This window comes from Pipra filicauda, unplaced genomic scaffold (genome assembly GCF_003945595.2).
Source record: "Pipra filicauda isolate LSUMZ 115617 unplaced genomic scaffold, ASM394559v2 scaffold64_size3178608_pilon, whole genome shotgun sequence".
NCBI classification, from domain to species: domain Eukaryota; kingdom Metazoa; phylum Chordata; class Aves; order Passeriformes; family Pipridae; genus Pipra; species Pipra filicauda.
In genome coordinates, this window is record NW_024104809.1 from 1764581 (window position 1) to 1790645 (window position 26065).

Consider the following 26065-nt stretch of genomic DNA (forward strand, 5'->3'; position numbering starts at 1 on the left):
AACAAACCAGTGGGGCATTTCTAAGCCAGGAACATCTTCAGGATGGACCTTGTCTTTCTCTGTGTGTTCCTGCCTCTGGTGACTGTGGCATGGGGCCAGTACAGTGACTATTACTATGGTCCCTATAATTATGGAGATAATGATGAATGGGTCAATGTGTACCGGCAGGGTTTTAACTTCCAGTGCCCACATGGGCAGGTGATCGTGGCCGTCAGAAGTGTTTTCAGCAAGAAGGAAGGCTCTGACAGACTGTGGAACTATGCCTGCATGCCAGCATCCCAGAGCCTCGGTGAGCCGACAGAGTGCTGGTGGGAAGAGATCAACAGGGCAGGAACCGAATGGTAGGATACCCCCAACCATCCCTGGAGGGCACTGCCCTGATAACCCCTGTGGAATGCGGGTTCTAATACTGCCAGAGCAATGTAAATGCATATTAATGCCATGATAACCAGCAGCTTCACTGCCATGAACGACTGCCTCAGGCTCATTAATCATGATGCATGGAAGGTGATCAGCATCACATTTGTCTTCTCTGTAGTGATTTCTTGCTGTGTGCTTTACAAACTCCATGTCCTTTGGTCACTCAAAACGTCAGCTGTAAAGTGGGTCAGTCTTGCTATTGTTTCAAAGATAAGGAAAATTAGTTAGGAACCCTCAGTGAGGAGAGGATAAAGTCCCTCTTGAAAAGTCACACTGAATCAGTGATTAAACTGAGAAACAAATTCTAAAACTCCTCATTCCATCGTCATGCTCTTATCACCAGGAAAAATAATCTCTATATTGCACTGGCTTTTTCCTTCTTGTTTTTATTGCTAAGCTTTTTGGCTTAGGCTTAGACAAAGGCTATTTACCGGTTGTGCTGTTGTTACAGGAGCCAAAAATCCACACTAACAAGCGGTAATGGTGGCATACATGTATGTGCATGATGATAGCAGGAGATCATGTTAGTTCCCTAATACAGTCAGTTTAACTGGTTAATGACATTTATGTTTTCCATCAATGTTGGAGGCAAACATCACAAAAATTTTTGAAAATATGTATAGTATTTCATGTGCAGACAGCATATACCCAGTATTTAATTATCTCCTGATTATTTTTTCATGAAATGTGAAACAGAGTTTTGGAAAACTCTGAGATTGAAATAGTCTTTGGATAGAATCAAATACATGCAGGAATATTTTCAAATGTTTGAAATGGTTTTGTTGTAGAAATTGCAACGTGATTTTTTGTAGATTTGGTTATGTAGGAATAGGTCAGCAATGAGATGTGAAGTTTCTGCTTTTTAAATGATTCAAAATTTTGTTCTGAATTATTCATAATCTTTCATTTACCATGTGATACATGCCTATGGCTGATGCAATTGCTAAGGGAAAAAAAAAAAAAGACTGACCCTATACTTAATTTTGGAATATGAACGGAAAAGAAAGGGGGAGGACTGCAAAACAGGGAGAAAGAAGACAGTGTGATAATCCTGGATGACACTTCATTTTTTTTACATTGATGCAATTTCTACTTATTTCATAATAATTTTGAATTAGACCTTTGTTTTGTTCAAAATAAAATTATTACTCTCTTTCTAAAAATCCCTGGCAGCAATTGTTCAAGTTCACTTCTCGCAAACAGGATATCACATAAGTCTATACAGAGCATTTTCTTCTGCTGTCTAACCATTCCTCGCCATGCTCTGTATGCTTAGCATGACTGCATCCACAGTGTATTATCTGAATCTCATTTCCTTCACCTCTTAAAAAAAATCCTTCCACGCTGTCCTGTTTCTTGCCTACACTTTTTCCTATAACAAACCCTATCTTTTTTTCAAATGTATTTCTTTTCGAACCCCTCTTCAATGTGTTTAACTCTGTTTCTCTCTCTCTTTCCTAGCTCTTGGAGTTATTTCAGCACATCTTCCTCAGCTCACCTTCCTAGTCCAACATCCTTAAATCTACATGTCTACTCTGCATAGATCTACTTTCTTTCTTCTATTTTGGGGGAGGGGAGATCACCAAAGTGATTAGGGAACATATACCCCTTTGCAAAGGTGGACTTGTGCTCCTAGTCACTTGGGCTATTTCCATAAATCTTCCATAAAGCTGTGTCTGGTTGGGTTCTCCAGTTTTTAGTTTTCTGCACCCAGGGCTGAGCTAGTTGTATCTACAGTGCTTCATGGAGAGAGGTTTGCTCTAAGCCAGAACATCCTTCATCGTGCCAACACTGCTGCTGCCCAAGAACTCAGCAGTCTCATCCCAGACTGCAGTGAGAGTATTGGCCAGCAGGCAGCCAGCCTGGAGTGTCCAAGTCTAGACTCAAACCTCAAATGAATGTGATGGCACAGATGTAGCCTGGGGGACCTTTGAAAATCCTACTTATTCTCTTGGCATTCTTACTTCTCATAGCTGCCTCTCTTCTCTCTCTCTGTCATGCCCAGCTTAATGCTATTTGGAGCCATCCCCAATTTTAAAGAGATTCACTCAGTAATCAAGTGGGACCACAAATGTGAGTCACCATCTGTACCATTAGTTCCTTTTTGGCCAGCTCTCTTTCCTGCTGAACTCCCAACAAACCAATCTGTTGGTGAGCAATCTATCACTCTCATGTCAGCTGACACAGCACTCTGCTGGACTTGATAATTCATTTCCCATCCTTGTAGGATGGACTGTAATATTCTTTCTTCAGCTCTATTTCACACAGTATTTTGTTTCACCTTGCATATCACATCCAGGGAGATTCAATGGCTTGTACCACCAATAACTACAAATCTGACAAGTTTTTGCTAAAATTTCAATGAATCATAGAATCAATTAGGTTGGAAAAAACCTCCATAATCACTGAGTCCAACTGATGACCAAACATCACCATGTCAACTAGACCATGGCACTAAGTGCCATGTCCAGTCTTTTCTTAAGCACCTCCAGGGACAATGACTTCACCATTTCCCTGGGCAGTCCATTCCAATGTCTGACCACCCTTTCTGTGAAGAGTTTCTTCCTAATGTCCAGCCTAAACCTCCCCTGGTGCAACTTAAAACTGTGTCCTCTTGTCCTGTCAATGGTTGCCTGGGAGAAGAGACTGACTCCCACTGGACTACAACCTCCTTTCAGCTATAAAGAGCCTCCTTTTCTCCAGGCTAAACAAGCCCAGCTCCTTCAGCCACTTCTCATAGAACTTATGCTCCAGTCCCATCACCAGCTTTGTTGCTCTTCTTTGGACACACTCCAGCACCTCAGTCACTTTCCTGAATTGAGGTGTGGCCTCACCAGTGCAAAGTACAGGGAAAGAATCTCTTCCCTGGTCCTGCTGGCCACACTATTTCTGATACAAGCCCAGATGCCATTGGCCTTCTTGGCCACCTGGGCACACAGCTGGCTCACATCCAGCTGCTGGCAACTAGGACTCCCGGATCCTTTTCCACAGAGCTGTTTTCCAACCACTCTGTCCCCAGCCTGTAGCACTGCATGGGGTTGTTGTGGTCAAAATGTAGGACCTGGCACTTGGTCCACTCATGGACTTGGTCTTGGCCCATCAGTCCAGCCTGTCCAGATTCCTCTGCAGAGCCTTCCTCCCCTCCAGCAGATCAACACTCTGACCTAACTTGGTGTCATCTGCAAATTTGCTAATGTAAACTCAATCCCCTCATCCAGATCATCAATACAGATATTAAACAGGACTGGGCCCAACACTGATCCATGAAGGACACCACTAGTGACTGGCCACTAACTGGATGGAGCACCACTCACCAGCACTGGCCATCCAGCCAGTTCTTAACCCAGCCAAGAGTGCACCTGTCCAGCTTTTCCAGGAGTATACCATGGGAGATGGTACCAAAAGCTGCTGCTCTGCTGTAATCAAGGCTTTTTATTCCTTGCTTTACCTTCACTGAGTAATGTGAAAAAGCTCACTGCTTCCTTTTGTAAAGTCTCTTTAACTTTATAATAGGTAGCAGCTATGCCTTTCCCTCACCCACACACCTTCTCCCATGCTTTTGCTTTCAGGCTGAACACATCTCCATTCTTCTAGTTCTCCTCTGGAAATTTTATATTCCAACACTCCTAAGCAAGTACTGATCATGTCTACAGTTCTTCTCTGAATTCCCTCCAGTTTCTCAGCCATATCTCAGAAACTCTAGTCTGGCAGAAACATCAAAAAAATTACCTTTGACAAATTCTGTTTATGGCATTTCACAAATCGCCATTCTTGACTATGGTGCAGCTGCACAACAGAGCCAAACCCAAGAGAGGTTTCTTTAGAAAAGACAACAAACCAAGAAAAGCTTAAGAGAGAAAATGAAGTGGGAATATAAAACAGAGAAGAAAGATTATTTTCTTTTTCCTTTAGTCCTTGGGGAGAAATGGCAGAAATGGATGTGAGGAGCATAGAGATAGGAGAGTTGGGAGGCAAGAGGGAACCACTGACAGAGCTTCCTGGTAAGTTTGCTTCCCTCACTAACACTAGGTATTATATGAACGTAGAGAATTAAATGGCAAGACTTTGAATATTTCAGATATTAAAAAACCTATTTAACAGAAAGAGGACTATGACATAGATTCACATTAGGCATCTAATCACAATGCCTACTTTATGACCTTTGCCTCCTTCCAAGGTCAATGGAGAGAAACAGGTACTCTAAAAACTGCTCTCTGGGACACCCCATCTCTCTCCACAAGCAGACTCATGAAGAACAATCTCCTCTGACAGTTACCTAGAATTACCTAGTGGCATTTCAGAATATATCTATGGTGTTTCACTCAATAAATGCATCCCTGAAGTTAATCATATATGCACATACACTTCTGAAGAGATTACGTGTTTTTGTGTTTTACTGAATGCTCATGAGGAGCTTGTGAACATGTTACAAGATTCATAGGGAAAACTTTGGCAATCAATTGAATCAGGTGACCAGGGATACATTCTCACCTTCATTAATCAGTGAACACATTTAAAGTTAAGTACATGTACAAAAGCTTTGTTGAATCTGTCCCAACACCTTAGTCCTTCAGAGGCTATCTGCTAACCAAGATGCTATTCAATAGAGAGAGAACAACTGGGAGCAGAACCAGTTCCTGGATAATTTGGTACTCACGTCTGGAGTAGGGAAATGCATGCCCTGATTCTGCAGCAACATTTATATGCTGCAACATCTCAAAGAATCCATCTTTCAGGGAGCACAATGTTTATGTTCTTAGGTCCAGTTGGACTGGAGGAAGCGTGACCTTTTATAGATATTTCACCACCTAAGGTCTGAGTGATTGCAGGTGAGACTGCTCTTCACTGCTTTGCTGAGTACTACAGATTTGCCTCTATAGACCAGTCTCTGAACAGGGTACTTAGGGAAAAACTATTTTTCTTGCCTGAAAATTATCAGGCCAAATGACAGGGATCACACAAACAAACAAACAAAAGCTTGTAAATGAAGAAAAGCAACTCTTCCTTCCAGGAAAAAATGTTTGTTTTACACCATATAATAGAGATGAAACCATGCCATATCCTCAGTTAGCTGTAAAGCACGGAGCAGAAACTTTTCCAGCCAAGTGCTGTTTAACCCATGTTTATTGCATCTTTTCCTTGTTTAGAGTTCTGAGAAAGTGTTTAGATGAGACTTGGATAAAACAGATATCTAGATTCTCTGTCTCCACTCCCATTCTCACTCCCCTTTGCCCACAAACTAGGTGCAAAGACAGACTAATGAACAAAGGAAGTGTCTGTAGGAGCCTCCTGTTCAGGCACTGGCAGCACAACTCGCTATATCTGCGAGGAACTGCTTCTGTTCTCAATCTGACCAATCCCAAGTTTCAAATCTGAGCCTGTATTACCCAAACCCACTAATCCAGCTGCCCTTTCAAAATGCTCCCATTTGTGCTATCTACACAAACAAGTTAATTTTCTTCAGAGCCCTAGGTTTATGTTAAAGGACTAGTGCTACAAGCTTTTAGCACAGCTGCAATGGACTGAGTCCAGTGGGAGCATCTGAGGAGAAGAGGAGTGTTTCTGTAGATAAGGGCGCTTCATCAGTTACAGTCAAAAAGAAATCATCAGGGTGAACAGGGTCTTGCCTTCCCTTAAGTCAGGGAGAAGAAAATAAATCATGACTGACCCCTAAACAAAAGAAAAAGATTGCTGAGGATGCTATAGAGGTTGTCTTTGGAATGTGGAAGTCAAGACATGTCTCACCATCCCACAACAGATAGTGAAGACACCTAATAGAAGTGGCTAGTGGAGACTGACATGGCCTAATCAAACATGCAAAAGTCATAAAAATCATTCCCTCCGTCTGAGTGCCAGAGTTTCAGGTGTCCTAAGACTTCTCTCAGCCTCTTATATAAGTCTCCCATCATGCAATTAACCAAATTATACTCCATAAAAATAACTCAGGAGAGAAGTATAGGGCCTCCCCTCCACAGGGGCATGGAATAACGCTCTCAGGGTGCCTTATTGCAAGAAACAAATTGCCCTCAATGCAGCATGACCCAGTGCCTACTGAGCTGTGTGTCAGGCTCAGAGAGCTTCAGGGAGCTCTATTCCAAGCACTATCATGAGCAGTGCAGCAGGAATTCAGTATAGGCTCTAGCAGCACCACTTACTGCACCTTGACTTGGGCTTCTCTGAGCAGGTTTATAGTGAACAGACTTCTTCTTTGGGTTGTCATCCTCACGATAAATTGCTGCTTATGTTTCAAGGGATAGGGAGAGGTTTACCACACAGCATCAGCATTGGCAGGCACAGCACTCTGGGCTTTGTCTAGCAGAGAGCAATAATAAGATGTAGGCATAATTCTGAAGTGTCACCGTAACTGGTGCCATTGCTCAAAACAATTATACTATTGCAAGTAATAGTTGCCTTCAGTCTGGCAGGCAACTGTTCAGTCAGTTGGGTACAAACTTGGTGGCTAAGGCTGTATCAATGTTTGGAAATAATGTGGCACAATCTAAGTGCATCTGTAGAGTGAAACAGGTCATGCACGGACCCAAAATCCACATATGCATTTTGAGCAGGTTTATTTCAAACCAGCTCTAATTTGATCTCACAGATAAACACCGGTGAACAACGAGAGCAGTCCTGACGTGAATTAAATCGGTAACATGGATGCACGCTTTGGTTGCTTGTTGTGACAGAACTCAGCTGTAAAACACTCATTAACTGGTTCAGAAGAGGATTTGGCAGAGGAGAGGCTTTACACAGCAATTGCAGCAGGCCAGGAAAGTCTCAGATACCATATCCCTTTACTACACAGAACTCCTGCCAGAATAAGGCTATATAGTTTACTTACTTTCTATGAAACATTGCAGTCATTTCCAACAGCTGCAGACAAGGGAAGGGCAACTTCCCGTTCAAGAGCACCTGACCCTCGCCACCACCAATTTTCCCACTCCCTCACCAGCTCACCTCCTCTTCTCCCAGTACCAGATCCAAAAGGCAACTCTTAGTGCATTGCAACTTGAGCCAACTAGAAAAAGAAAACAACCAAGTTTAGTCCCACAGAGTCCCAGCTGGTTTCTCATGTTCTTCTGCATTCACCTTCTAAGAGGTTTCTTCCTCTCTTCTTAGCAATATCAGAGATTTCATGAGTGAGGAGAACCCAGTGACATTAACTCTGAATACTGAACTATCCTTTATAACAAAAGTGCTACAGAATGGGTCTAGTGAGAAAGGCTTTTTTTGACTTGGCCATAAATCAAAGTTCCTGAATCAATAGTTTTTATTCACCCTACTCGCTTGCAGGATTTGCTGTGACAAGAGTAGTGAATTCAACAGAGAAGGAAAAAATTCTCACATATTAAGTGTTGTTTTCAGATTGGTGAACAGAGCATCTGACTAAAAAGGTGTGTGGGGAGGGGTTGTTTGTTTCCCCTGAAGAATTACTTAATGCTTGTAGCAAAGAGGCCAACTGGTAAAAGGAAGAGAAGAAAATACTTTATATGAGCTCAAAAATAAGCACTTCAGTTTCTGAGACTATCTCTTCATTTTTGAAGAAATATTTGGATTTTACTTGAAAATTAAAAAGATCAAAGAAAAAATTGTTATGTTACCTTAAAGATGAAAAAAAGTACTTCAACATCACTATTATCTTTCTTTCACTGAACCCAATATTGGGCTTGAATAACAGATTGCACATCTTTGTGGGTGAGACAGAAGCAGAGAGAAGTGGACATGAACTTAAATATGTATTTCAAATTTTATTATTAATAATTTCAAAATAAAATATAATTATATTTTATTTTATATATAATTCTAAGACATTACTTATGTCCAGCTATACCTTCCATCTAAGAAACTAATTTTTAAAGCAACTCCAATTATATTTTTTTAATAAAACTTCTCTTGACAATAAAGAATCAGGATCAAAAATAACCAAACCTTCCTAAAGTCTGATGCCCAAATACCTATGTATGAGTGTTATTCTAACTAGCTTTGTGTTTCAATTCCCTGTAGAGAGAAGGGTCCATAAGTGACATCTCTCTCAAAATTAATCTTTCCATCAAAATTGGACTGTATTAGTAGAGGTGTCAAGAAAATAAAAACTATTGTAGGGCAAAGACAGTGGGAAAGAGGGCAGAACTTCCCAGGCTGAATGTGAGTAGGTAGGAAAAGAAGGAAGAACATTCCATAAAGACAAGTATGAGCAGGAATATCAGGTGCTGATTGGTGGGAATGAGCAAACTGCAGGGCAGTGCTGAGCCTCTGAGAGGAAATGCAAAGGATATGGAGAAACAAAATGCTCTCCTTATTGCACCTACGCAAAAGAGCTAGAAAATCTCCCAGGGGTACAAGGACTTGAGCCGTGCAAATGCATGCAACTGGGAAGGGATGGGGAGGCAGAAGATGAAGAGGCGCAATTTTGGTTCTATTTTACACAGTTTAATGCTCATCTTGCAACAGGTACAACCGATTCCTGTATTTCTGTGTATCAACCATTCTTCCACCAGGATAACACCAATCATCTGCAACTATCCAATATGTTTACACAGAGTCTTAACCATATGTTCCTATGGCCTATGTGCCAAAAATCAGAGCAACTTCCTATCAAAGGCCTGCTGAAATTCTCTGAGTGAGAGCCAAACTGCCTTACTTGGTATGATACCATAGCAACTCAGAGTCCCCATCACTACTTAACTCTCGAGGTCCTTGAAAAAGTCTCACAAAGCACAGCAAGTACGTGTGGTCCTAGACATGTGGGAGATGCAGGGATACAAACAAATGTAAATACTCTTGTCTGAACAACAGAACACAGTGGAAGGAATATAGGGAAGAGACCCCTGGGTTCAAAGGTGGAGGCCAAAAGTTAGGCAGAGGAATTCGTCCCTGCTCTGGTCAAAATTGATCAGATTTTCAGCTTTTGCATACAAACACTTGAACCTCATGTTTCTCTGTGGGCACTGACACCTGTATGCACAAGAGAATGACTTTTCAAACACCAAACCCTCCTAGATGATGTGTTTTCTCTTCTGGGAACTTCAGGTCTTTAGAATAAACTACAAAGTCATTGACTGAAACTAGGGGAAAGTTTTGGTATTTGTTAATCCTACAGTTATCTCTGAAAGTGTCTTTTGGATATATAATTGTAATCTATTTTATGGTATCGCGCACAAGGTTTGCTGCAGGTGCAGGTCTAGGCTGCCAGTTTTCCTTGATGAAGGGAAAAGAAAGGAAAGGAAATGGAAGGCACTAAATTCCTGTAATTTTCCCAATAGGGAAACAATGAGGCTAGGAAGGTGCTCGAGAGAATGAACACTCAATAGCTAAATTAATGACCTGTCTATTTTCATGTTCTCCTTGTCTTTAACGTCCAAGAAGCAAACTATTCAAATGGATTATCACTTGAACTACTTTGGGTAACAGCGTGCAGGTGCTTGAAGGGTCTGCAGACAGAGAAGCTTTGAGATCTATGTCTATTCTACTTGAAGGCATTCACATGTATGACAGAATTCCCGAGTACACAGAAAGCATGAATCCAGTCATAAAATTTATGTGAGTCTTAGAATTTTGTAAAATCTGAGTTTCAGTTTTCCTTATGTGATTGCTATCAAATCATGATTTTATCACAAGCCTAAACATTTTTATTTAAGAGTCCCTTCTCCTGGAGACAGGTAGTTGTGAAACAAACAAATAAAAAATAAATTAACTTCTCTTATGAAATAGTTTCTAAGAGTCCTTTTTTTTTAATAGATAAGCAGTTGAAGTGATTGTTTAAGTAAAGCCCAATTCCTCAAATACCAACAGTCAAAGACAAAAATATTAATGGACTATTTTGAAGTCAGTCTCATGATTTGTAAACAGTTGAGAATATTAACACTAGAACAATCTTCTTGCCTGGTTAGCATACTAGAATGATTAAATACTTTAAACCAGTTTAAATAGTTTTAAGTGCAACATAAATGTTTAGATGTTAGTTAACTACTGTTGCTTTCTTAAACAAAATGGTTACTCAAGACACAGCAAGTGCAAATAGTGCTTCTCAGCACAAAGCCAAACCCGTAGCTTCCACACTATATCAAATTTTTTAATGCTGTTTTCAGAAATGCTTGAAACTTTCAAGGAATCTAATATGTTTTCCCTATGTGCTCTCTTCTTTCCCCTTGTTATTAGGTATCAAACCTGCTCAAACAATGGGCTGGTGGCTGGTTTCCAGAGCCAGTATTTTCCATCTGTGCTGGACCGTGAATGGCAATTTTACTGCTGCCGCTACAGCCGGAGATGCCCATATTCATGTTGGTGAGTTCAAGCAGAAACCAAACCTGTGAACCTCTTTCCCCCAACAATCCCTAGAAATGTCTCTGGCTCCTTGGCCTGTCAAAAACCTTGTCTGAGAAAAGTAAATGGTGTTTTATGGGGCTAAGCATGTTATTTCCAGTCTGCTACAGGATTGTAAGGATCTATGGCTAAGGGAAGAGAAGGAGGGCACAGTTACAATGAACAGCACAACGCAGTACCTGGCTATACTGGAAACCATGACAGAAGTCTCCAAAGTCAAATGGCATTTTCCCATTGTAAATCCTGCACATTTAGAGTAGTAAGAGCATCTCTGCACTATACATTTGTGCCACGATGACTTACAGGAGTGAACTTAGACCTGTTACCTCAGAAAAAATATTTGTAGTGCGTACAACTTGCTTCCTCTCTCAAGGCTGTTTGAAGACCAAAGTCAAACTACTGATCATAAACCTTAAAAAAAAAAGTGGTCTCACCTCAACACAATATGACAACTGGTGCTGGCAACTTCACAGAGGCTGTGGAAAAAATGAGCTACAAATCCTAATCTTTGGTCTATCTGTAGGTGTGGTTTCTCTAAATTAAGACTGAAGACAGTAGCAGACTGTAGAGAAAGTTCGTACTGCTCCTCTCCATTCTGTCTAACAGAACTCATAATTTCATGCTCCAGGGCTACAGTCAGGTTAAATTTAGCTATTCTTAATGATACAAAGAATAATCTGCCTGCATTTAAGGGGAAAAGAAAACAAAAAAAAAAGGGGGGGTAAATCTGTGCTTGAATCTTGGTTTCCAGACCTCAACTTTGAAGTAACTTCCCATTGAGATCCATACAGACTGTTTAGATGCCCCTTGGTCTTACTTGGCTGGCTGGCTACTGGCCAAACACAACAGCATTGCCTTGTTTTTCATCCTTTGGTCTACTTGCAGCCAGAAAGAAAAGAAATGTTTTCATTATTATTATTATTATTATTTTTAAAGACTTCAAATTATAGAAACTCTGTAACAAAGTCTTTGAACATTCTTTTGAACATTCTTCTGTCTTCTTTCCAGCCGACACTGCCTACGAATGTTCTCTACTGGGGGGCTTATTTACATACCTGCCCAGGTTCTTCCCTCTGAGGGAAACTCACTCTGACTTTTAAGCAGTTCTTCCAATTTATCTTACTCCTCTAATATTGCATGTATTTTCAGAGAGACAAGAGAAATCTTCTCTGACTTCTTTTGTTGGCAGTTCTGCTTCCCTTAGACGTTGTCTTGACAACAGGGAACAGCTTTGCCTCTGCCTTGCAAATTGACATTCAGAGTAAGGCAAATCCTAATGTAAATGTTTGGGGTTACTGAAGTCTTTAGTTTCCATCCCAGCTGCACATGAATTCCTATACTGTCCTTTTGTTTCCAACAGTGACAACACTCCATTTTTATGCTTGGAAAAGAATGCCTTATGCAATTCAGCTGCAGTTCCATGCAGAAAAGGCAACATTTCAAAGGCAGGTGAAGTGTTTCTCCCTCTAAGCAGGGTAGAAATCCCACATGCTCACAATTCTTCTGGAACAGAAGAACTGCAGAACTTCTGGAAAGACCTGTCACCTGGCTTGTGAAAAGCTTCTGGTGCATAGTTTGTGCTTATGGGTTCATTATAAAACCATCTTGTACCATGTAGTACCAGACTCAGTCACTCACCAGGAGCCCACTTCACTCTGTTCAAGCTACTGGTCTATCTTGACACTCCTATATCCACCCTTGGCCTGGAGAGTCTCTCATACAGTTTCTCCTACTTGAGAGTCTTGTTTGACCTTACTCTCTTGAAGTGTCTCCTTACAATATATTTCTTACAATTTCTTTCACGCTTTCATTCTGCCTTTAGAGTTAGCAAGGTGGATATAAGTTCTTTCCACATGCATTTATCCAAATTAGGATGTTACAATCTGGATGGACATACAACTAGATGGGTTTAACAGGCTGGGAGGGTAGTGGTTAAAGGGGGATACCCTGCCTGGGTGCCCATTAGGAGCAGAGAACTGTAACGAATGGTCTGCCCTGGGACCTGTCCTGCTTAACATCTCTGTCAATGACCTTGACGAGGAAACAGAGCACATGCTCACCAAGTTTGCATAAGATTCCAAACTGGAGAGAGCAGCTGACACTCTTGAGGACAGGACAGCTGTTCACTGGGATATAAAGGAAATCTTTTCCTCTATGAAGACAGTGAGATAGTAGAGCAGGTTGCTCGCTGAGGCTCCTTGGAATTTTTTAAGACTGAACTGAATAAAGGCCTGAGAAGCCTGGTCTGACCTTGTGGTTGAGCCTGCTTTGAGCAGAGGATTGTAGCAGAGACTTATTGAGGTCCCTTTCCAGTAGTTATCATGGGGTCCCACACAGGAGGATTTTTTTGCTTGGAGGATCCACATCATGCAGATAAACTCTACCCTCCAAAACAGTTGTCTCTGGGAATTGTTTCTTTCCTGTTTTATTTCCTTCACCCAGCCAAGACAGTGCACTAATACTCTGGGTGAGTACTACTTGTTATGCTTATATATGAGCAACATGAACTGCAATGGGGTAGTGTGAAACCCCATCCTTTAGGCCCACTTATACTACTACAGATGTGACTGGGCTGAATTGTTAAACTTCAGTGTACAGCAACTAAAATTCCCATTCCCTGAGCCCAGGAGATCTCACTCACTTCCATGAGCATTTCCAAGTTATTGTCACAAGATATTGTTCACACTCCACACTTCTGTTTAAAATACATTTGACAGAGAGAATATGTTTTCCAAACAATCTGCAAAGCAGTTCTGGGCCATGGGTAAGACCTCAAAATGTATATGCATATAAGACCCAACAAAAATGTGTGAGTATATAGTATCATTATTTATTGTAGTTTCTGCCCCAACCTACAATGGCATTTTTTCTGTTCCAGAAACTAGCTGTCAATAAACTAACTGTGGAGGAATGTTTATTAACATGCTACTGACTCCTATTTCTTGGTTGAAGCAGCTTATTTGCATGCAATCGGTATATGACTATGTGGAAAAGTAGTATCAAGAAAATATGGAAAGATGGTAGAGCCTTGTGGATCATGTATGACCATGGAAAATCCATATTCAAAGACAATCAGAGCTGCAGAATTTCTCAGCAGCCTTAAATTTTAATGTGCAATGAATCCTTAAGTATGAATCCTTAAATATGGGCAGAAAGGCATTTTTAAGAAAACTGACAATACTGAGGTGTAAAAAATCTCTTTGTTTCAAATTAGCTCTCACCTTGGGTATTTGATCCCGTCCTCTTCCAGTTTTCTCCACAGAGGGCTCTCTGGCAAATATAAAAGCAGCAGCTGATCCTTATGTGTGGTTTCTCTTGGCTCCTCAATTTCAGGAGTACATTCCTCCCCAAGTGAGTTGGCCTTCCCTACAACGAATAAAGGCAGGTTTTCCTTATGTGTATGAGCTATGCAAATGGTTTGTTAGAATTTGACCTGGTTTTTACAGCTGGAACATTCCTGTGTTTCTTGAGACCTGCTAATGCTTATTGGAATACTAATTTATGACACCAGCATGCTGACTGAAACCCACACTTAAACATTTTGCCTAAGAGCACAGTTAAAGTCAAATACATGCATAAGGATTTTATTTGGTAGAATCTATATCCTTACTCTTAGAACCCAACAGTTCTGTTTCACAGCTCATCTTCTCACAATTAATTTTTCTAGTTTACCTGTACAGTAAGCTTATATAATAAATAAATGTACTAATCTTTTCCAGTCTCATAGTTTTGCACTTGCTTTGTAAAATTTTTTTACAATTACTTTGTTTCCTTCCTCATCATGACAAGACTTGGCATGAATTCTGCAAATTTTTAACATACTGAAAATAATTAACATTCCTCACAGGACACAGAAAAGCTCCTATTACTTTACCTGGCTAGGGATTGCTACCACAATAAAATAAACTGTGTCTTGATTTGCACCCTAAAGGAAGCATATCCATCACAGATGCAGAGACAGTGTCACTAAGTGGTCCCATTAGAGTTCAGACTTTTTTCTTTGCCAAGAAATGAAAGCTTGACTCCATACTCTCAAAAGCAAACACATGTCACTGAGCAGCCCCAAGTCTGCACAGACTGTTTATGACTATTTCCCCTCTCCAAACAACCAGCAGTCCAAATGCCAGAAGGTCTGTCTGGAGCTGTGGCTGCTCTCTGTCATGGTGACATTGTCCAGGCAACAATTACATTTTCCAAGAGTCATGGGGTTTAAAAGTACTTATTTGTTCTCTTGACTCGACCTGCCACACAAGACATATTGAAACTGATGTGATCCTATGCAGGTTTCTCAGAGATAACCAATAGCAGAGATGCAAACCAGGAGGTGAACTCAGAATAGATACAGTGGAAACATGCAGTTCTGGGCAACCCAATTCCCTTCCCCTCTTTTTTTCTCTTTTTTAAGGTATTTAACAGTTTGGGGTTGGGAGTTGGGGTTGGTTGGTTTGTTTGTTTTTTTGTTTCTATAACTCATCAAATACAACCTTATAGTTTGACCTCCAGGGCCATCTTAGGAGAAACACATTTGATTAACATTAGAAAGCCAGCTAATGTTATTTCAGGCATGTCTTTCTTGAGGAACAGGCATAGGTTGCCCTGAGCTCTCTGCTGTTGCTTGTATCTGTGTTGCACTAACTCATGTAGGCCTTGAGGAAGAACTGTGGCCCTACTGTGCCAGCCTCACGGCTCCTCAGCCCTGTGAGAATTTGTGATTTTCGGTACAACAAAGTACAAGCAGAAGGGAGCAGTGATGTGTCTAGGTGAATCTATGATCTTAGAGCCCGAAGCTTGAACTCAGTCCTGAAACACACATCACAATGCCACACAAGAAAACTGGTCATCTCTAGAGGAGCTCCAGGACAACCCTAGTTCCCTGGCATCCCAGCAATCTATGCTGGGAGAATTTGCAGGAACGTCTGTAGCCAGCTTACTTAGACCTTCTTTGGCTTTTCAGCATTGTATGCTTTTTTGAAGGCAGATGACTTCTGTCTTCCAGCTGGAGGAAGAACTGAATTGATTAAAGAGGTTTATACTTCCCATGTTCACTGAATGTAACTTGCAGGCTCATGGCTCTTGAAAAAAAAATTCACCTTTAGGAGAGCCACATTCATGAAGTGCTTGTAAATAACGTGTGAAACAGTAAGGCCATTCAGGAGACACTCCTTGTCCTCAAAGCTCAGAAAGTTAACGTTAAAGCTCTTTTTCCTCTTGAAATGTGACAGCTGCTTCTTTTGGCTGTGGCATTGTCAGAGGAAGAGTTCAACAGCAAAGAGGAAAATAAAGGTTAAAGAGGAGCCATTCATCTTGTTAGCACTGTAGTTGCATAAGAAGTGAAAAGTGTAGGCATTTCAAAAAAATGTACTTACTAGCAGGGAATAAGTATATTCAACAGTTGGAGAAAGAAACTCTGAGCTCCACCACTGTCTCTGATATTTTAAAAGACTCGTTTCTTTTGTCTGCTTGATATCTGAAGGCAAGGCATACCCACAGTTCCCATTTACTTCTTAAATGAGCAGGCTGTACATACTAATAAGGTGACTGCTGTGACTTGATCTTCTTGTTGGCAAAAAATAGACCCATGATAACTATTTCTGAAGTCAATTGTTAATAGAGTGCCATGGATCACTGTAAATTAGCACAAAACATTTTTCTCAGTGCTAAATGAGTAACTCTGTTTTCTATTAATCTCTACCATAGCAATTCTTCACCATGGAAAATAAACAACATGGCGATTTTCAGGCTAGAATAAAAACAACAGTAACCCTGAAGATTTTATGCCTTTTTTCAATACATTTCCTACCCCGACCAAGATTTATAGGATTAGAATGAAGTACATTAGAAAAACATGGGGATGGGAGGGGTGATGCAACCCACTCAAAAAATAAACCATTCCACATCAAATCTATACTAGCTAAAAAAAAAATTATGAAAATACCTTTTTCTGTCAGCAATTCCTGCACTCCCCACACAGGCCAAACTACTTACATCCCTTTTCACAAGACTTTTTTCCCATGTTTTTAACATAGAATTACCTGCTTTATCCTCTCTGGACAATGCCACTAGTGCTTTAAGTCTGGTGTCCAACTATCAAACACCAAACACCAGATACTATCCTTAAGTGGATTTGAAAAGCAATTTCATGAGCCCTATTTTTTTGCAAAGAGATCATACAGACTGAAAAGACTACCACTTGTTAAAGGTCTCACAGTACTCTTTTCTCTCCTACAAGTCATTCCCCAGACTTAAAAGCTATGTGCATATCTGGGTTTAACAGACAATTCCACTAAAAGCACCCTGATAGCCCCTACACAGGGGCTACAAATGCCCCTTGGCATATGTTTGGCACCAAATTACTCAGTGCCTAGGTCTAAGATCCGTATAACACACGTTTTCTCACAGCTGCTTTGCAAGTCTCTCTTTAGGACCTTTTGTGATATACCTGCTCAGGCACCACAAGCACCCCAGCTTGGTCTTAGAGAACTTGTATCACCCCAAAGAGCAGCAGTAATTCCGTCTGAACACTTGGCAATTCCTAAGCTTCTCACTGCTCCCCTAGCCAAGTTTTCTTTGCTATGAGTTCAGTGCCTTTAAGTGCTTACAGGGCACTGTGCAGGTTACTGTGGATGGCTCTTCCCAAACAAGTCTTGCCCTTGGGCTTGGACTCCCTAGAAATCTAAACCCTCATGAGCAGGCCCTCACTAATCAGGGCAAAAAGTGTCTCTCCCTGGTTTCATGACTCCTCTCAGGTACAAACTATGCATTGCCACATCTGGCTTACAAATGCTACCATGTTTGTAACTAAATTACATGTCTGTAAGGCCCTGGTAGGTGGTTCACAAGTTGATATGCATTTTATATGCATTAGTGAGTAAAACACACAATGTTTTCAGCTGAATATTCGATAATAATGTTTGCATTAAACACTAGAGCATTTCTCAGTCCACATATTTTGTGTGAATTACCCCCAGGATTCAAAAAATGGAGATAATATTAAAGGGCTGGGTCACACCACAGAACCCTGCTACATGGACAATCAACTGCATTTCCTTCTAAAGGCTACAGTGCAAGACAGCTGACCTTGAGATGCATTGGTTTAGGGGAACAGTTTCACAAATGAGTGCAGCAAACATCAAAGAGAACTGAATTAGACCACACAGACTCAAGTGAACTTAACACTGCTGCCGTAGCGCTATTTATAATTTTTCTCTCCAGAACAAAAGGAGTCAGTAGGCATCTGTCTATGTAACAAGACACACTTCAGAGCAGCTCAAGTCCCCAAATCATTTATTTGCGATATTTGCATATATTTGCTTTTTGAACATTTCTTAGCGGAGGAGCCTTAAGAGACTCAATGGTGATGTGGAGAAGTTAGTAGAGAGGGAGAGGGAGATGACAGCAGTCAGAAAGAAAAGAGAGGGAAGCTAAATGAACACTCATAGCACTTCGGTATAACACTGCATGCTTCTGCCAAAGGTCTGTGAGACCCTTCACAGCAATTCAGAAGCTTGTCATCAGATTCACTGTTCAACTGAGAAACTCATGAAACAAGTTCAAAGAAACGACTCTCAGTTGTTTCTGAGTAGGGCATGAAGCAGCTTTTTAACATTGTGTTGTGCACTGTCTCATCTGCCCAGCACACACTGCTGGTCAAGTTCACAGAACATTTTCCTTGCTGAGTGCCAAACAGATGTTTTGAAACACAACTGGTGGAACATGTATAAACACACGTCTTAGTGTTTTCTCATAATAATAGCCCAAAAAAGCCCCAAAATCTGGAGCTGATTGGAGAAGGTAAAATTAAATCATGGTCCATAGCTGGTCTTGATACAACATTTTAAAACCTTCTAGGACCCAGATATTTTTGAAGATGTGCTATCAGGCACCAAATTAGTAAACTAAAAATGGGGACCGTACTCTGGCTGAGGGACCAATGGACATGGTTTCTTCTATTTCTCCTAGTCCAAAGCAGCTGTCTGCATGAACTCTGAAATTCTGCTGATATTTCTTGCCAATGGCACAGCACTGAGAGGGCTTTGCAAATCCATCTGTCCTCAGTCAAACCTCTGACAACAGATGCTGTGACCAGATCTGATCTTCTGCTTCTGAAACACAGTTTGGGGTGGGTGTCCTTGTATTATAACTCAGAATGTGTTTGAAAATTGCCATGGTCAAAGGACAGGGGACACAAGCATGAGATATGCTCAAAGAAGTTGACTGGTGAGACTTAGGGTTCTTATAAGGCCATACTTGAGTTTCACATTCGGGTTTGTTTTTCATTTGTCAAGAAATAATGATTTGTTAGGAATGATGTTCCAACTGAATGATGCTTTTCTTTCATATTCAAAAGCTGAAAATGACCTGGAAAGCAGCTCAGTTTTCAGGTAAATTTTCAGCTTCTGAATACTCCAACAGTTACTGGTTTGGGCTCCAAATACCCCAAAGCACCTCCTTATAAAAATTCAAAACCATCCCAATAACTATATTCCTAGTGAGTAAAATATTTAAGTCTGTGTTTAAACTCCATTGATTTAACCAAATGTAAACATGTACATGGGTGCTGGTGGGATGTGCTGGAATCACCTTCAAGCACCATTCAAGTACTGCTGCTGGGCTGGATTCAGTCAGGAAAACGGTTGTCAGATTTTCTGTAAAGGTGCCTTCATCCTGCTAATCTCAATAGAAATGGAGTTGTTTATTTCCATGGGGACAGCATCTCCCTTACAAGGAACCTGATTCTTCCCTTTGCTATTTCAGAGTAAAGCTGACACAACACCACAGGCAACTCCTATGTAAAATGGTGTAATACAAGGAAAGACTGAGTGCCAGGTTTCCTCTCCTGACCTGTAACATAATGTTGACAGAAAGTACTGGTTGTGATCCCAGCCTGTTCCTGAATCTGTTCATTATCTGTAAAATGAAGTACAGTATTACTTCCCTATTTCCCAGGAAAGCAGTAATCATAATTTGATTAATAATTGCAGAAGCATGTTGAGGTTCTTAGATGAAATACACTGCACAAATATTGTCCAGGCCCATACTTTTATGCTATAAATTAGGCAGAAAATGGAAACAGCAAAAAGGAATGGATTAATTGCCACATTTGTTTAATATAATTCATAAATGGATAAATGCTTGTAGCTGTTTGGCTTGGCAACATTTACTGCACTCTGCAACAACAAACCAAACAGACTCACAAGAGGCTGGAGCAAAACCCTGCAATACAGATATAAGTAGTAGACAAGCTTTACCTTCTTGTTCAGGCTGCTTTTATCCCAGATCTGCAGATGTATACAATGTGCTCTTCACCGTTCCAAAGTTATTGAAATTTATTCAAATAGCTACATGAATTGGTTGTATAGAAGAGAAAGGCAGTCTCATAGTGAGACTGCATCTTGTGGTGCTGTTAAGAAACAAGAATTTTTTAAAAAGCAGGAAAAATCTACTAATTGAGTTGTATTCAGTCAACAGGATTCTTCTCTAAGATAGTAAATTATATTATCTTCTTTTTCCCTAATATAAAGGTTAACAACAGAATATCCAGGACACTACGGGGAAGATATGGACATGATGATGTACACTTATGACTATTACATCCGTGGGGCAACCACAACTTTCTCTGCTGTGGACAGGTTTGCTTTTCACTTGTTTTATTAGAAAATTATTTTTAGAAGTCTTTCTTTTCCATTTGCCCCCAACAATGCATGGCTACACATCATCTGCTGTGGTACTCAGCATCAGGCTAGTTGCTTCTGAGGACCAAAGTTCACAGTCCTAAGATTCATTGTCCAGAGTGGTGTATTGGGAACAAGGCATCTTCATGCTCAAGGGGATCATTTGTCATGTCCATCTAAGTAGTAAAAAATATAGCAATGGGAGGTTTGGGTGAATCTAAGCTCCACAAAGTGTAACAGACCTTCAGTATTGTTTCTCACCTACCTCTATTTGGAGTAGATTCCACTGAGGTCGGTAAAAACACAGCCCAAACACCCTGTCCCTTCAGGGGACAAGGGACTTCTTTTGGTCCACTTTTCTTTGAAAAGAAGCAGGGAATCTGTCAGCAAAGATAAGACCACACAAACTGCAATGTGAATGCTGTAAACTGCCCAATCCATTTGAACACAATTCTAACAGATTTGAGGTCACACCAGGAATCAAGGTAATGCAGTGCACATTGATCCCTCTCCAGAAAATGAGTTAGCTACTTTTTTCTGATCAGTCCTGGTCAATTCTTGACATTTACTAATGCTCTTGGGAGAGGCCCTATGGCTACTGAAGTTGCAGTCAGGCAAATAAACGCATAATTTTTCTGCTCAGTTAAATAGAAGTGTCTCTCTCTCTTTACTGTGCTGAACTGCAAAGCTTTAGAATTTGGACAGTGCCATCTGCCCTGGACTACAGAGCGGGCTTATGGATAGTGTAAGCAGTCACTGAACCTGACTGTGGGAGAGGCATCTTGATTCTTTTGAACTAACCTCTAATACATCAATTGTGAGCTATTTCTTTGCTGGTGTCATTTATCAGACACCTCAGTCCAGTATATTACAGCATTTGTTATCAAACATGGCACAGACAGCAAGACAAGGTGTGCTGCACTGGTCTGCCAAGACTGGCTACACGCAGTATTAGCAGGTGAAAACTACAGAGAAAATGTTTAATCGCACACTAGAAAACTTTTCTGTGCCGGTGAATTCTCTGGCCCTCAGCTTCCAGAATGACTAAAGTCAACTTGTGTTGCCGAGCGTATGACGTGAAAAAAAACTCCTGCTATCCCAGTTCAGAATTCAAATTCATGCTGTAACACTCCTCCTGAGTGGCATGCTCACAGGAGTCAGCAAAGTTTGTCATCCTAAATGGTTCTTTGCAGCTGGTTGAGGCAGAACAGAAGAAAAAGCTATTTCAAGTCTCAGCCTGCCAGGAGCATGCAGATGTGCAGCATGTCTGTGTAAACATTTTGTTATTGCTTTTCATTTTCAAGCATATTAAACTTGTGTCCATACTATTTAGTCCATGATGGGTGATGTTCTTGAGCACAAAAAAAAGCCTCTGAAGGTGTTGCAGTTTAAGCTTTCCCAATCACTTCAAACAGCTAGGTATTTTTAGACTTTTTGAATAAACTTGCAGAAATCACATCCTCCCTTCCTGCTCCCTAAGACACTGCATCACTGAGGTCATTGTTGATACACAGATATTTGAGACAGCATGTGATGTTTGTGGTAAAGGATGCAGAAAGTTTAGAATGGTGGTATTCCCACCTCGTTTTCTGTAATTGTTCTCAGTGAGTTTCCATGCCTGTGTATCAGGAATGAATGAACAAGTTGTTGTTGATCATCAGGGGTTTTACCTGCTCGTGTGTGGAGAACAGACTTCAGAAGTGGTTAATGTTTACATTTTCCAGTCTCATTTTAAATGGGTCAAAAGGAAAAAACAACTGTCTATAAAGCAAGACAGAAACAGCTGGAAAAAATTAGCAGAGACCTGAAGTATCCCTGGGAACCCATTGGGGAGTGTGGTGGTAACACTGATGCAGACGGGATGACCTAAGGACATAAGTAAGGGAACATTCGCAGGAAAAGAGAGTATCTTTTGTTCGACGGATTGATACAGCCAAGTTTCAGAGAAGGACATGGGGCATGTGAGGCAGGCTGTAAACAACTGAAACTGCCCACATAGTAAACCCTTGGCAAAATACCTTCCAAAATTAAACCCAAAGAAACAAACAACAAAATAGCTTCAGCCTGAACCCTGAAATGTGCTAACTGATGATGGCATGGCTTCCTCGTGGAACGTTGTTGTGTCGCTGTGGCAAGTTTGGATCAGCCTCTCAAGCCCAGAGAACACCACTGGAACATTCACTGTTCACTGCAGCCCAACCTGCAAGTGAGTAGCTTGGACAGGGAGGTGGGGATTACCAGGCGTGCTTGGTAGGTGCCACAGCTTGTCCTCTGCTACGTAGTATAAAAATAGCACATGCAGACTGTCATAAGCTCATTTCTTTTGCAAAACTGCTCTCTGCTCCATTTATTTGGGTGATCTGAATAGCCAGTTACTTCTCAACTGCTCAGACATCATCACTGAAAGATAAATCGAGACCCAGATACTCCAGCAGTGAGTGCATCTAAAATGCCTGGACAAGCTGGACATCTACCAAGCTCAGCTGAGCTAAATTATAGGATATAAGGTCCCTAATAAGTTTCATATGAATAAAGAGGTCTTTGTGAAACTCAATATGAATAGGAATTCACAGAATTTTTTAACTGGATTGGAAACAGATTATTCAACAATATTTGGAGGTAAAAGATATTTTCCCTATACATCAAAAATTTAAATCTGACAGCACAGGAGATCTGGAATGCAAAAGTGACAGTTCAATATTGATTCCTCAAGCCAAGGAAAATGCATGGAATTAGCAGCTGAGGGGGATGACACCTACAAAGTGGTGTTAAGGATCTGCAAAGGCAAGTTCAGATATATTCTAGAATATGCCATATTGGGAAATTCCTGACGGGATCTATACCCCCACTGGTAAATTTGTAAGGGATCTACAAATTGAAACAGGATGATAACTACTGAATTAGGAACACAACAGCAATAGTACAAAGTAATTATCTGCATCCTGAAAAGCTGGACATGTATATGCTTAACTTTAAACACAATTAATGAGGAAAAAAAAGGTAACAAGCCATTAAATGTATCAACCATGTGCATATATGCTAAAGTGTCTGCAAGTACAAGCTTAAATGAAAAACTTCAGAAATAATTCTGTTCCAATATTTTAAAGCATGTTATTAACTCAGGTGACTAACATACATTTGTTTTAAAGAACTTGACTTTTAATTTTACAATATTCTAATTTAGAAAAATTACTTGACCTAAGATTTTAAAACTAAAGTCTCTCTGACAACGGGTGCTAGTTTAGCAGACCTTAATTTTGACCAGTATAATCCTTTTAATCCACATATGAGTCCTCTTTATTTTTTTATCTCTCTTAGCAGCTTAGTGACCAAAAGAGTAATAACCGTCTTTGAAGAGCATGCACATAGTCTAAATGAGGAATTAAAATAAACCTAAAAATGAATCTTGCATTTCATTAACCTTTAGTAACAGTTTTATGAGGAAATTACAATTACAAAACATGTGGGAAAGATCTAAAGAAAACCAAACTCAAATATTATATAAAATCAGACTTGCTAAGAAGCATGAGACAGACCCAGTTCCAAATGACATTCAGCATAAACTGGTGAAGTAGCATAGTATATTTCCAATTAAAAAATCTCAGTTAACGAAAGTTGAAATGGGACAATTTATACCTACAAAGAGCTTAAGAGTCGAGTTAATCTCATTCCAGGATAGAGTCGGCCAGTCAATGAAACCACATAAGCACAGTTAATACCAAAATCTGGGGTCAGGTGTCTCAGCACATTTCTGAGAGGCAGCAGATTTGGCACCAGTTCCCTCTCTCAAAAACCAGTACTGTGCAGGTGTCTCAAAAAGCAGGCTCCTACTGAATCACGCCAGCAACATCACCTGTCCCATGCCTTGGGTTTAGGAGATCACTATTAGCAGAATCCAAACTTCCAGAAACCTCTTGGAGTACTACCCATTACCAATTTGAATGGCAGCTGCCATCTGCAAGGACTGAACTTTTTATCTAAATTCATGTTAGCCAGTAACAAGCAGCCTAAATTCAACATTCCCTCCACAGCAGGGAGGGAACTGTTCCTCCCTGAACTCATGCCTTTTTGTCAAAGGAAAATTTAATGCACAATAAACTAAGGTGGAAATTCGCAGCTTATTGTTTAAGGTGGAAATAGCCAATGTTGCAGCTATTGGACACTAAATCACAGGTCTCCACTGTTGAATCCTGTTGCTTCAGTAAGATTTCCTACTAAAAACTGTTAGTATGTTTCATATCATTCTCCTGAGAGAGAATACAGGCATCCACCACTCACAGACTGAGAAGACCATGAACTCTCCTTACACTTATAAAGCTTACTCTTCCTCACATGTGACTTGTGGAGATCAAGGATGAGAAATGAATTTAATTTCTCTCACTATTGATTCCTTCAAATCTGTAATACGGGACACTAGCTAGAAGACCTAGTAGTGAAAGATATAAAAAAGAAAGAAGTTAAATTTGCTGGATGAATAACTCCTCACTTAGAAATGGCTTGAAAATCACACAAATATTTTAGTTTTTACACATTCCTAAGCAATATATCACATGACAACAACTTTTGACAGAACCATCCTTTTCCTCTTGGTCTCTAATTTAGAATCAATTTAGGACTGATCACCATCAAGAATCATTGTTTTCTGAGGGATACTCAGAGGCGTAATTATTCAGAGAACCGATTTTCTTGCCCTGTAAGGGAGCATGAAAGAATATCAGACATATTTAATGTACTACCAGCCCGTGAAAACACTAAGCAATCAGACAAAGGTCAGCTAATGGCAGACAGATGTTTTTGTTGCCACAATACCTGGTATAAAGTTATTCTTACTTGTATAGCATCCTCTGCAGTTCTGACTCACTAATACTGATCTCTTTTCTCTCTTTCATGCAGGGATCGTCAGTGGAAATTTATTGTCTGCAGGATGACAGACTATGATTGCCCATTTCAAAACGTTTAAAAAGAAGGAATGTACCCCACTTGGAAAGCTTGAGGACGGACAGGGTGGGATGAGAGTTAGTCATTACAGAAGAAGGGCAATTAGGCTACAAAAAAAGTACCAAGACTCATCAACTGTCTGCTGAAGATATAATTCTTTCCCTCTGGAGCTAATAAATAAATTGCCAGCCCATGTGCTTGCAACAGCAAGTTCGGAGGATGTTTTAAAGCTGCACTGACAGTTGTATATCCCAATAAAAATTGCTTAAGACATACATGTTAATGATACACAATTCTATGGCATATGCAGTTACCTTTCTTATATATACATATAGCCATTCTGAACACATACAACTTTCTTTCACATAGCAACTCCATATAAATTGCTTCCCAGCACAGTGACTCTGAATGAGTTGGAAACATAATATAAGCTTCCCAACATACACTAGACTTTCCTGTTTTCTGCTTTGTACTTGGAATCAACCCAGTCATCCCTACCAGCTTCCCAGCATCTAGTAGCTGGAAGTGTGCTGAAACGGCACCAGGAGGTCTCTGATGTAACTGCATCTGGTGTTACCTGTTACAGACCTCAGTGTAACTCCATTGCAACAAAGGTCTGCCTACACAGGGAAATTCCAGGTATTTACAACACTGGAAGACATCAATATCTCATAAAAATGAGAGTAGATCCATCAATAAAAAGAGAAGCCTAA

The 26065-nt window shown here is 40.5% G+C and overlaps 1 protein-coding gene and 1 long non-coding RNA gene across 2 annotated transcripts in view; one reads left to right on the plus strand and one right to left on the minus strand.

The window, feature by feature from the left end:
• The window catches only part of LOC113991354, a 136118-nt gene extending 115328 nt beyond the window's left edge, over positions 1 to 20790 (minus strand). Inside the window, exons 1-3 of the long non-coding RNA XR_003541899.2 lie at positions 20680 to 20790; positions 19992 to 20143; positions 13965 to 14109 (exon numbers count right to left, since the gene is read on the minus strand). This is a non-coding gene — a long non-coding RNA (uncharacterized LOC113991354). The remainder of the gene's footprint in view (positions 1 to 13964; positions 14110 to 19991; positions 20144 to 20679) is intronic.
• Positions 43 to 26065, plus strand: DPT (dermatopontin). Its single transcript, XM_027727620.2, has 4 exons — positions 43 to 341; positions 10579 to 10704; positions 20265 to 20372; positions 25308 to 26065. Exons 1-4 carry the CDS (start codon positions 43 to 45, stop codon positions 25372 to 25374), a joined length of 600 nt encoding a protein of 199 aa, XP_027583421.1. The 3' UTR covers positions 25375 to 26065.

Coding starts and splice junctions, on each gene's coding strand:
- DPT (XM_027727620.2), top strand. CDS start 43: ATGGACCTTGTCTTTCTCTGTGTGTTCCTGCCTCTGGTGACTGTGGCA. Junction 342..10,578: donor AACAGGGCAGGAACCGAATG/GTAGGATACCCC, acceptor CCTTGTTATTAG/GTATCAAACCTGCTCAAACA. Junction 10,705..20,264: donor AGATGCCCATATTCATGTTG/GTGAGTTCAAGC, acceptor CCTAATATAAAG/GTTAACAACAGAATATCCAG.